The sequence below is a fragment of the Notechis scutatus genome, chromosome 1 (genome assembly GCF_049901735.1).
Source record: "Notechis scutatus isolate UNSWTSFEM ecotype Mainland chromosome 1, rNotScu1.2, whole genome shotgun sequence".
NCBI lineage: Eukaryota > Metazoa > Chordata > Lepidosauria > Squamata > Elapidae > Notechis > Notechis scutatus.
Genome location: NC_142009.1, coordinates 197196553 through 197209321, shown reverse-complemented (window position 1 = coordinate 197209321; position 12769 = coordinate 197196553). Strand labels below are relative to the sequence as shown.

The following is a 12769-nucleotide window of genomic DNA, read 5'->3' as shown; positions in this document are numbered from 1 at the left end:
TATATTTAGTATAATACATTCCAAAGAAGCATATACAGAATTTCATCATTCTTACCAAAACTTTGTCTTTCTGTTTCTCTCTCTTTCCCCCATTGTTTAGGCTTCTCTACTACTCTAATCCGTTACTATATTATTCTATTCTATACTATATTATTCCTATGCTATTATTATTTTCCATCATAAAGATATTGCAATAACAGTTCTGTAATATAGCAACAGTGAAGCTCCAACCCATAACCTTATCCCCGGCCTAGCAGACCAGCCATTCAGCTTGCAGGCTCTCAAAGCAAACATTCCCTACACAATAGCTACCCCAAATCCCATACCCATACTCAGCATTTCTGAAGGGCAATGTCTTGACTTATACAGAATGGCTTTATTTCATGTTTTCCCTCAATCAATGGTTCTTCTCAATGTCAACTTCACCGTCATCTTTCAAAGGAAAATGATGGGATTGTTAAAATGCTTCTTGGTGATAATATAATCATAATATAGTACAGTACAGTACGCATAGTACAGTACAGTATTTCAGACCTCAACCTTTTCTAACTTTATGCTTCAAAGATACTAGGCAACAAGCTACCCCCATGGAATCTCTCCATCCTAAGAGTACATCAAACCTCATGGCCCCACGGGAATAACCATCATGAGTAGCAAACATACATACCAGTTATAGCTCACAAAAGGGATGGCATTTATACAAGGATTTTCCCTTAAAATTTGAGTGACTACATCTTATGTCAAAATGTATTCTTTTTTCCCATTGTTTTTACCTTGTCTTTAATTTTGACAGCTCTTGCATCCAGAACCTGGTTTTTATTTTGTTCCTGGTTACATTTGCGGCTTCCTCCTACTGAGGTTATAACTTTTGCCTGTCCTGCAGAACTTGCAGTGGTGGTAGATAACACAGAGGTGTTGATGCCTGATACTGAAGTGGTACTATTTCCATTTACAGATCCATTAACACCTTGAAATACAAAATATAGATATATATAGTTTTCTTTTTAGTTACAGTCACATAAGCATCAATGAAAAGATACATGTTGAAAGAACTCTATGTCTATTAGAAAGCTATAGAACAATTTTCTTTTTAAGAAAGCACTAAAAAAGAAACTACTTTGCTTAAATTGGTTCTTTTTTTAAGGGAAGGGAAGGAAAGGAAAGGAAAGGAAAGGAAAGGAAAGGAAAGGAAAGGAAAGGAAAGGAAAGGAAAGGAAAGGAAAGGAAAGGATATAATTTCCACAATGATGAGAACATTTTTCCAGATATGTTAATCTTACTTAACTGAAACAGCAAAAATATAAACTTTTTTCTAAAGGTTGGGAAAGGCATGAGACAGTCATTAAGAAGGACAGAACAGAGTGAGAGCTGTTAAGGGAGAATTTCATGAAAGATTACATAGTTCTGAGCTTAGCATTTAAAGGGATAAAAATGGGCTTTCAAGATTCTTTTATTTCACCTTCCTACAATAAACAATGTTCCTTGAATCCCTGTCATGCCTGCTTCTTGATCTAGCCTACATTGAAAGAAGGCAAAAGTCATGCATAAGCAACACATTAACAACTGAATGTCCCAAGTTATTAATCTGACAATTACTTAACAGAAAAAGAACCATGAAAATATTTACAGTACCGTGATTATCAATACCAAAATAGATGAATACAAAACCAAAGAGGATATTTTTTTCTTTAAACATAAAAGTATTGTCTCTTTCTGAGTGTCTGTTCCCAAAATTCTCAGCAGAAACTATCACATTGAATTTATTTTTTACCTAGAGGATAAGTTTGCATTTAATATTCTCCTTCTATTTAATACAAAAATAAAAATAAAAAATAACTATTAACACTACAAATGCAATCAAGTTTTGGAGGTTGAGGTCTCTAGTGATAGAAAGTCTGCAAAATTCAACGAAGTGAACCTCAAGTTAACGTTTGATGTATTCTGGTATTCATAGTTAGTTCTGTTTAGAATCTTGTGGTAGCTAGAAGAATAACAAACATGATTCTATAAACTGGCATGGATCCATCTGATGAAGTGGACTGTGATCAACCAAAGCTTATGTGCTAACAATGATCAATCCTTTATGATATCACAAAAATATTCATGTTGTATTTTCTGCAAACACTAACGTCACTTCCCATTTGGTAGTAGTTAATCATGTATGTTTTTTTTCCAGTATTATCTCTATCAGCAGGTCATGAACAATGCAAGTTAGAAATACTGCAATACAGATAGTCTCAACTTATGACCACAATTGAGCCCAAAATTTATGTTGCTGAGTGAGAAATTTGTTAAGTGAGTTTTGCCCCATTTTACGACTTTTATTGCCACATTTGTTAAGTGACAACTGCAGTTGTTAAATTAGTAACATGGTTGTTAAGTGAATCTGGCTTCCCCATTGACTGTACTTGTCAGAAGATCGTAAAAAGGGATCACGTGATCCCAGGACACTGCAACAATCATATATGTGAGTCAGTTATCAAGTTTCTGAATGTAAATCACGTGACCATAGGGGTGGTGAAACGATAAGAAGTGTGAAAAATTGTCATAACTGAATTTTTTCAGTGCCGTTGTAACATCGAACGGTCACTAAGTAAACTCTTGTAAGTCAAGGACTATCTATATTTAACTTAGCACAATTTATATATTGATTTCAGGTACCTGTACCATACCATTTAATGTGAGCCAAAATAAGTTAGTGCAAGACTAGCAAGCAGGTGGTTGAGGTTAATAATAGTGCATTTGGTATTGGGATTTTGAATACTAATTGTGTATGCAAATGGAAAAAAGGAAAATTCTGATCAAGAACATCTCAAAAAAGAGCTTTATTTTGAAAAACTATAGCAGGAAATAGATGATAGCAGCAGGTATGCTTTGGGAATGCATTTGTCTTCCAGCTTGTCCTTTGTTCATCTAATGATTTACTTTAAATATTTATAAGATCTATTTATCTAGGAGATATAGGGTTTAGATATTTTTATTTTGCTTTCTATTACTAATCTGGGACTTTGACAAAAATAAAGTTTCAGTATTTTAATCTTTTGCTGTTATATTCATTAATGAACATATCAAATTATCTATTTCCATGGAAGTAGAACCAATTAACCTATTTTCCATATAAATATCACTTTGAATAGCACAAATTCAAATAAAATGACTTGTGTTAGACAAGAATAATTGTAGACATTAATTCGTAAGTATGTAATTTTTTTTTAAATGTGAAGAGGACAGATTACTGCTTCTCACCAAGGAAGAAGAAAATCCTTCCTTGTCTTTCAGTTTCACTATTCTTCCGACCTGAAATTTATTTCCAAGCGGACAAGGGGTCATTGAAACTACAGCTCATGTCCTGCTATACTGTACCTTTGGTAAGGACTCACACTTTGTAACACCTCACCTAATAAAATGCTCAGGAAATATTGATATCTTTTATGTATAACTACTGCTATCAGATCAGTACAAAGTAGTTTCTTTGAATGTGGCAAAATTTGGTTATTGTCAGCTTTGAACCGAACCTGGCAGCAGCCATTTTTCTGCTCCTCAGTTGCTACACAGAAGGGAAGGGGGGAAGGAGGTTGGAATGCCTTACTAGACACAACAGAGAGCTTTCTCGTGAAAACCAAGGTCATCTCTACTGGTCATCTCTACTAAATATTTCTACTGCGGGAAATATTTAGAGTTGGTTTTCCTCTGGAGCTGTGCCAATATGATGTACTCAGTAAAGAAGATCTTTAAGGAGGATTCTAGTCTCAGAGTTCTGATTTCTTGGGTTCATTAGTTGGAACCTTGACAGTTATACTGTATGCAAAATTAGGCAGACTAACTGCCCACTAGTAATTTAATTATAATATATTATTGTGCCTGCTTTTATTTTGATTGTTTTTAATGCTTTTATTTATAATGTTGGTCTGTGACCGTAATGAAAATTGATTGATTATTTCGAAGATTTATTCAAACTCTGAATACCAAAATCCCCATTTATTGTAGGTCTGTGCTTACATTTGAGATGAACTGGGAATCCAAGTGAAATATAAAATATCTCGATACTTTTATGTATGCACACACGCTCACCCCTTCCAGTCCTGGAGAGGATGCTGTGGGCATGTCTCATTCAGAGCTTACCTTTCTCCAAACTTCCTCGTGTACTTTTTCCTGGGGTCCTTGTATGGAATGCAGTAGAGTCATGATTTTGAGTGGGAGGGGCAAACAGAGGAGAGATTCCAAGTAGTGGTGGGAAAAACGTAGTGCCAGTACGGGAGTGCACATCTGCATTCCGCCACCATTCTGCATATTCAATGCAAAGAAAATGAAAACAAAAGTCACATTACTTATTCCCGCTGTTGCACTTTGTGTTCTTGTGGTTACATATTCATATACAGATCTCAAACGTGATACAAATTAATACAGTTAAGTATCAGAATGCCTGCACTTAAAATCTATATGAGGCTATATCTTTCTGTAGTGTTTTGAAAATTAAACACGCCCCTTTAATTGCCTAATCTTAACACTGTATCTTTACATTTAATTTGCACGTATCTTTCATCAATCAAATATGTTTATCTACCACTCAGAAGTACTTTACATCTGAGGCTCAACATTCTGCAAATCAAACTGAAAAAAAAAATGTAATTATTACAATTATGTGCAACATCTACTAAACTGAGAACAAAGAAAAATGAAAAAAGATTAGCAACAAGATTGGTCTCAACATGCAAGAGGCAGAAATCATTGACTGCCAGCAATGCCTCAAGGACAGATTCATGTAGGAATTGACATCTGAAGGGTGTAGCAAATCTTTTTTAAAAGTGCTGTTGGGAGGGTGTGAGTTGCTATTTAGGGTTTGTTTCAAGTGTTACAAGATATTGAAATGATATTGATAAGCAATTTAGATCTTCTCCCATATTATACCTGTCTAGGTATTCTGAGAAACTATACAACATGCTGGTGGGACAGTGATTCAAACTCAAGCGATGCTAGAGTTGTAATGACCACAACTGAACACAAGTAAATACAGTTTCAATTTATACTGCAAGGGTATACAGTTTATACACTTGTTTTATTGAAGTAAAAACTGGATACTGTAGCACCCCAGCTGGTCCTTTTTTTTCTTGATATTACTATATTCTGCAAGTACAAAATGAGGATTTGAACAAACCAGGGAGATTGGGCTAGGATGGGATTGTGAATGTCAATGCTTGAAAGAGGAGTTAATACTTTTCAACCTTAAAAAGATGGCAGTGAAATTCCTTTTGAAAAAGAAGCAAACTCTTAATACTTTGATCAAAGGACATTAGTGCTCAATGTCCCATTTTATAGTTCTGAATATTGAAGAAAGCACTTCCACTTATCATAGCAGAAGGACTGGTAAAGCTCCCTGCTTCAAAGCAGGGAGAGCCATACGATTCAGAGTAAGGATACACTCTGGACCATGTAAAACAGATGGTGTTTTAGGCCCAGATTATTTATTCCCCTGTGTAAAGTTGGGTTTATTACTCTTCATATGCCCTATGTGGATAATAGAATTTGTTCCTTAGAGATGAAACAAAACTGCATAATATTATAATCGTTACTACATATGGCAAGAGTAACCACTGATTAAATCAACAACATGGGATGAGTCTCAGATGAGGTGAGCTGGTCCTTTTGCTCCTTCTACTACCAACTAATAAGCTAATCAGTACTGCCAAAGCCAAATCACAACCCACTGATTAAGCTGGAAGACCTTTTCTGAACAGTAAATTTATCTTATGAAAAGTGGGGATAGCCCACACCCTGGATTCGACTTGCTGTTTATGTTCTACATGCAAATGATCTGAAGATTATTTCTGCATCTTAATGAAACTTGACAAATACTACCTAACTCTGGAAATCCAAAGGCAATTTCTATAGTCTTCATCGTGGCATACAACAAATCTTTCATGGGTTTGATCAATTCCATAAATGTAAAGTGCTTTTTTCCCCCCTGCCCCTCTACAGTGTTGCAAACTATATGGAGATAAACTAGACATGAGCCTACCTACACACTACAATTTTTAAACCTCCTTCTTTAAAATGAATGGTATAAATTTCCTGATATGGAATAAAGAATTAAACACCATTGTAATCCCAGAATAGTAGCTTAGAAAATAATTGTTCCTCAGTAACAAAAGGCAGTAATAAAGAGTGTGTTTGCATTTTTAAAAAGAGTTAGCAGAATAAGAAATTGGTTATTGCTTAAAACTATACCAGGATAAATGCATTATAAAAAATCTAAATAAAACCATAGGAGTTGATATTAGGCAACCTATAATAAGCAAGTGTGAAAATGATACTGCTCAAACTGACATAAGTTATAAAATATTGAAATGTGTAAACACTAGATTAAATAATTATGGGTGTTTTTTTCTGGAAAGAGAAAAACACTATAAATAAAACTACAGATTAAATTGCTTTTCTGGCTCTCAAGTGATTTTTCTAAAACCACAGCAGCTTCTGATTAAGTTGAAAAATGAAAATAATGTAAAGCAAAGTATTCTAAGTTATTTGTCTTCTAATAGTGCTATTCAGTGCTATTCATTAGCATGTCTTGAACACAGAATTTGGAACAAGCTTAAAGAATGAATGGGAGAATTATTAAAACTATGTAAACACTCAAGGATGCTTTGGAGAATATGGAAGTGAAGCCGCAGTGTGTCCAAATGCCTGAGAAGCTATGGAAGAAAAGAAAAAAGACACAGGTATTTTAACAATCTGGGGGAAAAGGGTGCTTTGTGTGTCCTTCCCAATGTTCCAAAACACTTCTTTTCAAAGATCCACACAGCCTTCATCTTTCTCAACTCACTGGATTAAGGAAAATACAGAGAGCACTAAAGCACTAAAAATACTTTGAGAATAATTGAGGCGGATAACAACATTATCTCCTCCCTTTGCCATCACATATGCTTTCCAGAAGGAAAAGGAGAAAAACAGGAGAAGCTATTGCTTTAGGCAAATGTATAGGTGATGCCATTCAAAATGTTGATGTAATCCTGCTTTAAAGTCATTTCCCTCTCCCGCTGCTCTGCAGGAGGGCTTCCTAAGGTGCATTACATCAAGTTCATCAATGAGCTAAGGCAGAAATTTTGCCAACAACAAGCAATCTGCCATCCTTATGCCACTATGAAGCTAGAATTCAGCCACCTTAGGTAAGTTCACGGAATTAATTTGCACTTCATTTATATCAATGCTTTTGAACATACATTTCAAACTATCACACATCATGAAAGAAGGGCTGTTCTAAAAAAAACTTTAAAAAGAAGAGGAGGTTTATGGTAATGAAATACCTGATGATTAGGTAGAAAATTGGCTCCGTAACATGCATCATTATTTTGAAAGCTCAAGCATGTCAATAAGTTAAAGAAAAAGTAAAGGAATATCAAATGTCATGTGAAAGTACTCACTTATATGGTTTAGAAGTATAAATGAATACATGAAGAAGAAAGAGACTTGAGCTGGACCAATCATTCAGCAGAGTGAGAAATCTGATCTGGGGTGATAATTTCCTCACTACTGCAGTGTCTTGAGATTACAGAACATCTACATGTTTAAGGATTCCATACTTTTACTCTGTTTATTCCGATATGATATCTTTCAGTTTACATCAAAGTTCTCGAGCTGTTTCTGCACCAAAGGAATGAGAATTAGATATCCAACCTACTTGTGGTGCTACTTGCCATATGCAACAAAAGCACACGTTCACTTTCAGTGAGGAATTATAACTTGCCAAGAGCCAAATAACATGCCACAATAATCTACCAAAGATATAGATGAAGGTCCAATCTACTCTGGAAAAAATGCCAAACTAAATCAGACAAACATGTGGAGATCATACAATATAATAGGTGGTGGCTGGTCCACTTTCACACACTCACCCAGCCATTGTGACTGCTTCTGGGAATGGAGTGGGGATTCCTTTGAGTCTATAACAATTCGCCACTGCCAACTCGCCATGGCCAACTCACCAGGGCTATTCGCCACAGCCAACTTGCCACAGCCAACTTGCTGCAGGACAGTTTGCCACGGCCATCTCGCCACAGGGCAACTCAATGCGGGACAAGAGTTACACTAATATCAAAGAAACGGTGGAATAGAATCATTAAAGAAAGGATGCAAAAGGAGGGAAAGAATGAAATCTGAATGGCAAAAATTAAAACAAATGTATTTTAAATAGTTAAATAGAAATATTAAATTGTTCCACAGTGAGTTGTCCTATGACGAGTTGGCCATGTTGAGTTAACCATGGCAAATTGGCCATGGTGCATTGGCCGCAGCAAGTTGGCTGGGGCAATTTGTCCCATTCCCATTCCTTTTACTTTCTACTATTGGTATCTTATCACTATATTACTTTGTTGTTTGTATGTCCACTGAGAGCTTATGCACTGGGGACAAATTGCTTGTGTGTCCAATTATACTTGGCCAATAAAAAATATTCCAATATTCTAATTCTTTGCCAAAATCCACTCAAAAATGCCTTTCATAATTAGGCATTAAGAGAACATTGACAGTGGAAATTATTTTGAAACCTTGAGAAAATAGGGTATGGACCCCCCCCCCCCCAACTTTCCTTTTGTCTTAGCAGTAGTAGACTGAGGAAGGGATCCCTGTATGTGAAAAGAATTAAACCATAGCTTGGGAAATGATGTGCCTTTTCAAAGCATACGTATCACTTAGGGAACCTACACATGCCACTTTCAATCTATGAGCCACAGATTTTCTATTCCTGGCCTTGGATGTCTCTTGAGCTGACACTATATCGATACACAGAAAAGAAACAGTCTAAATTAATTTTGATTCTGGTCAACAACAGAATGTGCTTTATAGCTCATTTCTATATGGTTAAATGTTGTATTAAATATGTACCATAAATTACCCTTCAGATTTTAATTTAAGCTAGAGTGTACAAATCCAGAAGTCTTAAACATTATTTCCCATTTGATTTGCAACTATACTTTTAAAACCAAGTCACGCCTGCCACATAACTAAGTTTATGGTAAATATATATTTTAAAAATAGGTTACTCCAAAAAAGTTTTGTTATCCAAATACAGACACATTAAATACAAATAAAACATAGTTTTGCAATTATATAGCCACATGCTGCGCCACAATTCTGATAGACGAGTAGAACTTTTAGAATAAATCTTATGTTTACTAAAGTATCATTGAGTTCAGTGGAACTTACTTAGTCCAGAACAAGTGTGCACAAAACTGCAGACTTTTCTCTCTCTCTTTTTTCAAAAATAAGATTCTCAGTCTAATTATAATCTGAAAGATGCAAACATGTCACCTTTGAGAGCCCTAAATTAAAGGTGTACCATCATACTCACCAATTATAATAATCCAGTAGAATTTACTCCCAACCAAGTTGTGTAAAACTGCAGACTCTTAGTGCAAGCTTGTACATGCTTACTCAGAAATAGGTTTACAACATGATTTATTTTGTGATGTGTACATAGGACTGTAGCCTTACAAAATAATCATTAACACTTAAATTACCAGGTCCTTTTCCAAATAAAGTGTCAAATTCAATTTATTTTCAGCTAGAAAAGCCAAATTTTGATTCTCAGCACTTGGAGGCTGATCAAATATTTTTCATTCCACAACAGTTCAGATAGATTTGAATTAGAAATATGTAAACCAAATGTATGGAAATATATTTTATACAACAACAGGCGACTTACTTGTGTTCAGTTTTTAAAAAACATGCCTAGAGATGCCTGATTTAGGATGTTGACAATATTTTCAGATTAGAGCTAAAGCAAATCATAACCCACCTTGATAATTTTTGTTAAAAGTAGATTAGAAACACAAATAAATAAACAAAGTGATGGGAACATGAGTAGAAGTAAAGCAAAAACAACCTAGAACCAGCCAGCATGCATTACTATTCTCTTTGTAATCATGCAACGCAACTGCCTCAACTGTATTTACTCATGAGTAAGCCTCCCTGAGATCAAAGGGGTATTCTCCAATCAATGTATATAATACTAGGGATATTCCTGATGTGGTAGAATCTGGATCTTACTGAAAAAAGAGCTGACCTTTTATCTTTAGTATGCAAAATATAGAATCCATGCCCCTTTACTTCGAAGGAACATTTGTGGCTGCATCTTCAAGCATTTTTTTTAAATGGAAGATTGTTTTGAACACATAGACTTGTTTACCTGGAAAAGTTGTTAGCTGGGGGTGCGCTGCTAAGGCTATGGGTGTACCAAGTGACCCCAAGCCACCAAATTCTGTATGCCCTGAGCTGGCTGTATGTAGACCAAAGACTGGGTGGCTGACCATTGGAAAGGCACTCGACACTGTGGACAGGTTACACGGTTGATCCCCAGCTGTTCTGAATAAATGTCCTGAAGGGGAAAAAAGCAACACTTGAAAAGGTCGCAGAAAAACACACGCTCCTCTTGAAATATTTCTGGTTTTGGGGTTTTTGAAACTGGGTTCTTCCATAGATTTCAGCAAAATTGGCAGCCATCAGCTTCAAGCCACTGGAATAAAGCTGGCATTATAAGGCTGCTAAGTTCTGTGAATAAGGATTCTGAAACTAAATATGAATTCTAAAGCAAATTAACTTTCAATTCAGGCTACCAGATCAGGGCTGTGAAAATCTAGGCCACCGTTAGATGTCCAAAAAAATACAAACTCGATCTGTTTTTTAATGTATTCTTATAGTCCCTCCCGCTAATAAGTGTAAAGCAAGTTTAAAACACGTTAATGTTAATAGAAATGTAATCCATAATGGTCAACTTATTGCTTGGTAAGCATGGTAAGTGTTACAAAGAAAAGTTACGAACAACTGTTACAGGAATTGGGTACTGTATATGTAGACTAATGAAAACAAGGCCTAGGGGAGTCAAGGTAGCAGTGTTCCAATATTTGAGGGGATGACATAAAGAAGAGGGAGTCAAACTATTCTCCAAAGCACCTGAAGGCAGGATGAGAAGCAATGGATGGAAACTAATCAAGAAGAGAAGCAACCTAAAACTAAGGAGAAATTTCCTAATGGTGAAAGTAATCAACCAATGGAACAACTTGGCTTCAGAAGTTGTAGATGCTTCATCACTGGAGGCTTTCAAAAAGGGACTCGACAATCATTTATCTGAAATGGTATAGAGCAGTGGTGACGAACCTATGGCACACAGAGCCCTCACTGTGGGCATGTGCACCGTCACCCCAGCTCAGCCCCACCGTGCATGCGTGTGTGCCTCCCACCAGCCAGCTGGCCTTTGGGTCTTTGCCGTGAAGATGCGCAGGGACACCTTGCATTTTTGTTATGTGCACACAGTGCCCAAAAGATTCACCATCTCCTGCACAAGCAAGGGGTTGTACTAGAAGACCTCCAAGGTCCCTTCCAACTCTATTTTTCTATGTTGTATGTGTACGTAATATTTCTTCCACTAACAGCAAAGTTTTTGGAAAGATACTGTTGCATTATGTGCTAATTTTCTTGCTTGCAGACTGTTGCTAATAGGATGCTGGATTAAGATAGAACCTACTAATCCAGTAGGGTTCTTTTTACATTCTTAAGTACCACATTTGAACCTGGTATACAGGTAGTCTTCAACTTACGATCACAATTGTGTCTGTCATGCCCCTGGTGGAGACTGACTCCGAGGGAGAGGAGGAACAGCTGACAGGAGTGGAAGTGTGGCTCCGGAGGTTGTGAGGAGGCTGGGGAAGGGCAGAGGCCGGCTGGGCAGTCAGAGGACTCGGGCCCATCCCCTCTCCATCCTAGGGCACGCAGGGAGGAGAGGATAAGGGAGAGACGTGGTCTACTAGGGAGGAGAGGGCCTTGATCCTCTTCATGGGCTGCACCTGTGGCAACTGGTTAAGAGGACGGACATGTGTACGGGCGAGTGCTGGAAACAAAGCGAGGAAATATCTCTAGTTTATTGTTCCTCTCTGAGTTTGGCGTCCTTCCCAGTGTGTGTTCTGATATCTGTGGATGTCTTCAAGCCCTTATCTTGCCTGGTTTGTGTTGTTTTGTACTCTTTATAATTTAAACAGCATTTCCTCCTTCTTGTAACTGCTTGTGTGGGAATTTTTTGTCTCCAGTCAAGGATATTTGAAGGAATAAAAGGGGCTTCACCTGTTTTTTTGTGTTTATTTTGTATCCTACCCTGGTCATTACAGTGTCCCAAATTTCAATTGCTAAGTAAGACAGTTGTTAAGTAAGTTTCCCCCAGTTTTAGGACCTGTCCTGCCACAATTGTTCAGTGAGTCGTTGCAGTTGTTAAGTCAGTAATACAGTTGTAAAGTGAATCTGGTTTTACTGTTGACTTTGCTTGTCAGGTCATTGCAAAAGGTGATCACATGACCCCAGGACACAGCAACCGCATAAATATGAAACAATTGCCCAAGCATCTGAATTTTGATCATATGATCATGGAGATGCTACAATGGTCATTAGTATGAAAAATTGTCATAAATCACTTTTTTCAGGGCTGTGGTCAAATGGTCATCAAACGAATGGTGGTAAGTCGAGGACTACCTGTACTTGAGTTCAAATCCTGATAATTTCAAAAAGACTATTATGGAAATGGAGGCCAATCAATGTTTTGAACTGAATGGTACACTAAGCCATTTGTTATTTTAACAATTATGCAGAACAAGATATCGATTTGCATTATGGATAATATACTTTGACTGTGATTTACATTTGCATAAGCCCAAGTATTATGGCTTATTAACAAACCAAAGTTACAGCAATGTGCCTTAGTTCTCAAGGTGTGCCTTAAATGATGTTAACC

The 12769-nt window shown here is 36.7% G+C and overlaps 1 protein-coding gene across 36 annotated transcripts in view; it reads right to left on the bottom strand.

Annotated features, from left to right (window-relative positions):
- Nucleotides 1–12769, bottom strand: part of BAZ2B (bromodomain adjacent to zinc finger domain 2B) — a 233243-nt gene that overhangs the window by 78530 nt on the left and 141944 nt on the right. For 26 of the 36 annotated variants that reach the window (XR_015746530.1, XM_087949910.1, XM_087949911.1 and 23 more), the window contains 3 exons: nucleotides 10181–10369; nucleotides 4123–4284; nucleotides 774–967 (listed from right to left, as the gene is read on the bottom strand). Coding sequence is in view for 33 of the 36 variants with exons in the window: in XM_087949910.1 (XP_087806036.1) it covers nucleotides 774–967; nucleotides 4123–4284; nucleotides 10181–10369 (545 nt within the window). In the remaining 3 variants the exon portion in view is untranslated. The remainder of the gene's footprint in view (nucleotides 1–773; nucleotides 968–4122; nucleotides 4285–10180; nucleotides 10370–12769) is intronic. The other 10 variants (XM_087949919.1, XM_087949922.1, XM_087949923.1 and 7 more) reach the window with 1 other exon arrangement.